The following is a 4870-nucleotide window of genomic DNA, read 5'->3' as shown; positions in this document are numbered from 1 at the left end:
AAAAAACAATTTTAAAGTTAAACAAGTAGAAGAAGAACAACAGGAACAACAACAACAACAAAAATAAGAGAATGAGAAAATGTAAAAAGATAAATGAATGAAATAGAACGAGTAAAAGTGAGAGAGAGAGAGAGAGAGAGAGAGAGAGAGTGGGAGTGGAAGAAAGATAAAAGAAAAGATTGTAAGAAAAAGAGAGATGGAATAATAATAATAATAATAATAATATAAAGTGGAAAATTTATGGGCGAAAGGACATAATCACCATAAGGGACTTATTCCAAAACCTGGGAAAATAAAATAACATGGAATATAAAAGTCCCGACAAAGTTAAGAGGAAAGAAAGAGGTTTTCGTCGGAAGGAAATACTAGTTAAATCAATGAGGAGGAGTAGGAGGGAGTGGGGAGGGGGAATAAAAGGAAGAATAAAGGAATGTTAAAATTATAAGAAATTGAAAAAGATGACTGGAAAATTTTCCTAAAAAAAAAAGGAAACGAGGAGGTTTTTCCAGGAAAAATTTTTTTTACAAGAATGACCGCTTTAATTGATTTGTTAAAAGAGCGCGTTAATTTTTATTTTGTTTTTCTCAATATTTGGCACCCCTTAAAACTTAAAGAGATTCAAAAAAATCTTTATTGTTTTGTTTATACGTCGTTTTTCTTCTGCTTTTCTACCCCCTCCTTTCTCTTTTCACTTTTGCAATCGTCGTAATATTGAAAAAAAAAAAAATCATTTGAAATTTATTAACGAATTATTTTCAATAATTAAACAATAAAAAATTTAACGACGAACGTGATGCTTTTAAAATATAGCGCTATATAAAAAATTTATAGCATTTATAGCACCAATTCGTGATTGATTGTTTTAAAAAAAAAATAATTTTTTTTTCATCACATTGTATCAAAATGTAATCAAATCATTTATCACAAAAAAAAAAAATTTTATAGCGCTATAATTTTTTATTTATTTACGCGATAGTTTTTATTAAAACTCACAGAGTAGAAAACAATTGTAATAAAGAAAATAATAATAATAATCATCGACGTAATTTCAAATAATCAAATGAAAAAATATTTAGAATTTTTTATATTAAAAAATTGATGACGACGACGATGCATAAAAATTATTATTATTATCCAGGAACAGTAATATATTAAAAAGTATTATTATTTTCAAATTTGAAAACTGGAAAAACCTTTCCAGTTATTAATTCTACATAAATATGCAAGTATAACTTATTCTTTATTAACTCTAATAAATTTTTATAGCTTCGAACTATAATTATTAGAGTGTGCGTGTGCGCGTGTGTGCACGTTAGAAAATTATTCGTACGTCACGTCGTGGAAGTAGTAAAAAAAAAAAAAATTAAAAATAAATTATCGATGCGTTTATTTATCATTAAAAATGAAAGGATGATTTTTTTTTTTTAGCGCGACGCGTGTTTATTATATAGGCCGTTAAAAACGGGGGGGGGTGATAAAAAAAAAAAAAAAAAAGAAGGGGGTGGTGATGGTAAAGGGTTGAGAGTGTGCACACTCGAAAAGATAAAAGAGAGAGAGAGAGAGAGAGAGAGAGAGAGAGAGAGAGAAAGAGACAAACTTTTGCCAGGACTCACAGGGTGGAGACTAGTAAATTTTATGCAGACGTAGACATTATGTGGGAGGAGATTGTTTAATTTTGAATACTGTAATTTATTTGAATTGTAAGAGAGAGAAAAATAATAATAAAAGCTTTGATAAAGATGAGTGCAAACTCATTTATATAATTTTTTGGCAGTGAATGAGACGTTAAAGCCAAAATATCCCACTGAGAATCTGTAAAAAAAAAAAAAAAATTTTCGATTCATTTTTTTTCAACATTTCTCTCTTCCCCTCTCTCCCTCTCTTCTCCTCTCTCCCTCTCTTCTCCTCTCTCTTCTCCTCTCTCTTCTCCTCTCTCCCTCTCTTCTCCTCTCTCTTCTCCTCTCTCTTCTCCTCTCTCCCTCTCTTCTCCTCTCTCACTCTCACTTTCACTTTCTCCCCCCGTTCTCTCTCTCACTCTCTCCGTATCGCTTCTATAGAAATATATTTAACGGTTCTGTACATATAAAAAAAAAAAAACGATTATCAATATGAGTTGTTAATCATTTTTATTATATTTTAATTTTCGAACACCCCCTTTCCTTTTTCCTCCTCTCCCCCTCCCCCTCTCTCGAAAAAAAAAAAATCATTCACTTGATTTCATTAGATTTTATTACGTAATAATAATATTATTTAATTAGTTTTTATTATGTAATAATAATAATTTTGAACATATTTTAAAACTTATTGAATGTACTACCTTAAAATGAAAAAAAATTTTTTTTGTACGTATTTAATAATCATTTCGTCAGTTTTTATTATTATCAATATTACCATTATTATTATTATTATTATTATTATTATTATTATTATTATTATTATTATTATTATTATTATTATTATTATTATTATTATTATTATTATTATTATTATCATTTAGATGATGTATTAACGAATTTAATAATATTTATTACTCCATAAATATTAATTAAATTATTAATAAAACCCTTTTAAATTTGTAAATTACTACGCCGCTGCGTAGATGAAAAAATAAAAATAAATAAATAAACAAATAAATAATTAATAATGATGATGATGATGATGATGATGTAAATGATAAAAGTCATTTGAATTTTTATCGGTTTTTTTTTTTTCGGGGGGGAGAAGTGGGGCGGGCTCCGAAAAAAAATTGGGTTTAAAAAGTTGTCATTACGATAAAAGTACAAAAATAAATAATTTTTTTCTTTTTTTTTTAAAAAAAAAATATTTTTCGCGGTTTTTTTTTCAACTACTTACAAAATAATAATAATAATAATAAGTGTTGCCAACTTGTGTTAATTATATTTTTTTTTTTAAAAAATTTGTTAGTAAACTTAAACGTTTTTAACTTGTGCTTAGAGTGTGTGTGTGAGGTTTCTGTGTGTGTGAGTGTGTGTGTCTGTGTGTTTGGGTCTCTGTAATTTCGTAGTTTTTCTAATAATAATAATAATAATAATAATAATAATAATAATAGTAATTTAAATAGTGAAAATAAATGTGGATGAATATACGCATGCATGCGTAGATTTGAATAAAGTTTTAATATGAAATTAGTTTTTATTGTTATTGTAGGTCTTGATTTTTGTAGTTTTTACTTTTTAGAAGCATCTTTTGAAAATGTAGGTTGGTTTCCTTTCCTGTCCTTTCCTTTCCTATCGACGGAGTTTTATGTATTCCCGTGCAAACGAATTCGTAAATATTATTATTATTATTTTTTTTTCCAGGTGTACCGCAAATGACGGTAGCCGGTTTAGTAGGTCAAGAAGTCGAATTACCGTGTACAGTAGATCCGGCAAAATGTGGTGAACTTCACAGTATAAAATGGTACAGAGGTTTATCTAGAATATTCGTTTTTAGCGAAACGGCAAACATAGCAAAATCCGAAGGAAATTTTACCGATAGGTGAGTACCAATCTTATCACTCATTAAATTTTTTTATCATTAAATTTAATTCCTTCGCGGCAGAAAATCGATAAAGAATTACATAAAATAAAATAATTACAAATAATCGTCACGCGTATTTTACGCACACGCGCGTTATCATCAATAAAAGAAGGAAGAAAAAAAAATTTTTTTGTTAGGAAAATTGTTATGATAATTAAAAGTTTTTTTTTCATAATGATAAAATTCGATGGCGGTTTATCGATTTTATTTTTCGTGGGTCATCGGGTAATTAAATCAACCAACCGCTCATTAGTCAAACTATAAACTTGTGGAATTTTTATTTGTAAAACCGGTTTCCGGTTTTTCTTTTTTTTAGTTTTTTGTATAATCGGAAAATTTATTGTTATTAATATTATTATTATTTACGGTTTCAATCACGGTAAATATTTATTTATTTTTTTTTTTTCGTAAAAATATTTTTATGAATGTAATTAACAATAATAATAGTTTTAGTTCTTTTCAAATGACTCCTCGTCGTTTGCGACACGTCGACGACCGACCGAAATCATTTCCGGTTTTTACGAATTTTACATCCTGATCATTTAAATAACAAAAATGTCTGCAATGCGAAATTGTTTTCCTGGTTTTTTGACTAGTCCGATTCAATTAGTTGACGTCGTTTTTCGAAATATCGTTCTATCATGTGATTTCCGGTTTATTAGTTTATGTAGTTGACCTTGTTTGTCCATTTTGTTAAAAAAAAAAAAAAAAAAATTTGCAATCGTAAAATGTGTACGTGCTACTACCATTTACTTAAAATCTCTTTCGATTTGACATGACAGAATCAAGGGGGGAGGGGGTCTTCCGAACTTTTTTTTTTTTCTCGTTGATCTGGGAGAAATGCATTTGTGGATTAATCTCCCTTTGAAGAGAAAGTGAGGGATTCAAGCTTAAGTTACTAATCTTTAAATTTTGTAATTGGGGAGAAAGAAAAGTGAGGAGTGCTCATGGGAGTTTAATCTGCATTTTATTCCTAATCCTCCCTTCGATTGTCCGAATCTGAGTTTTTTTTTTTTTTTTTAAGCAACACAATATGTGCAACAACCAACACGGTCTGCTCTTCGAAACTACTAACAACGTATTGTTATCCCTCGTTAAAAATTTAGTCTGCTTTTCTTCGTCCGAAAAAAAAAAAAAAATATTCGATTTCGTTTTAATAAATATCACCCACCCCCCTTGACCCTAAAGTGATTTCTAGTCGGATGAAGGTGGCAGGGTGTAGGGTAGTATGTCGGATCTTTCTTTTCGATTTTACACAACTGTGATTTTTTCTTCCTCCACGTCAAAATGGTGCACAAACGGAGTGAAATGAACATCCTAACATAATCAA

General features: G+C 28.9%; 2 protein-coding genes across 2 annotated transcripts; both read left to right on the top strand.

The window, feature by feature from the left end:
- Positions 1-3140: 3140 nt before the first annotated feature.
- Positions 3141-4078, top strand: Phum_PHUM057710 (uncharacterized protein; the record flags this gene model as incomplete). Its single annotated transcript, XM_002423376.1, has 3 exons — positions 3141-3168; positions 3321-3498; positions 3994-4078. 3 exons carry the CDS (start codon positions 3141-3143, stop codon positions 4076-4078), a joined length of 291 nt encoding a protein of 96 aa, XP_002423421.1.
- Positions 4079-4095: 17 nt separating this feature from the next.
- Positions 4096-4646, top strand: Phum_PHUM057700 (uncharacterized protein; the record flags this gene model as incomplete). The annotated part of the gene is made up of 2 exons (XM_002423375.1): positions 4096-4193; positions 4565-4646. 2 exons carry the CDS (start codon positions 4096-4098, stop codon positions 4644-4646), a joined length of 180 nt encoding a protein of 59 aa, XP_002423420.1.
- Between the last annotated feature and the right edge of the window lie 224 nt (positions 4647-4870).

Source organism: Pediculus humanus, genomic scaffold, assembly GCF_000006295.1.
Source record: "Pediculus humanus corporis 1103172107405 genomic scaffold, whole genome shotgun sequence".
NCBI lineage: Eukaryota > Metazoa > Arthropoda > Insecta > Psocodea > Pediculidae > Pediculus > Pediculus humanus.
The sequence above is the reverse complement of the archived record's forward strand: the minus strand, read 5'-3'. Positions and strand labels throughout refer to the sequence as shown.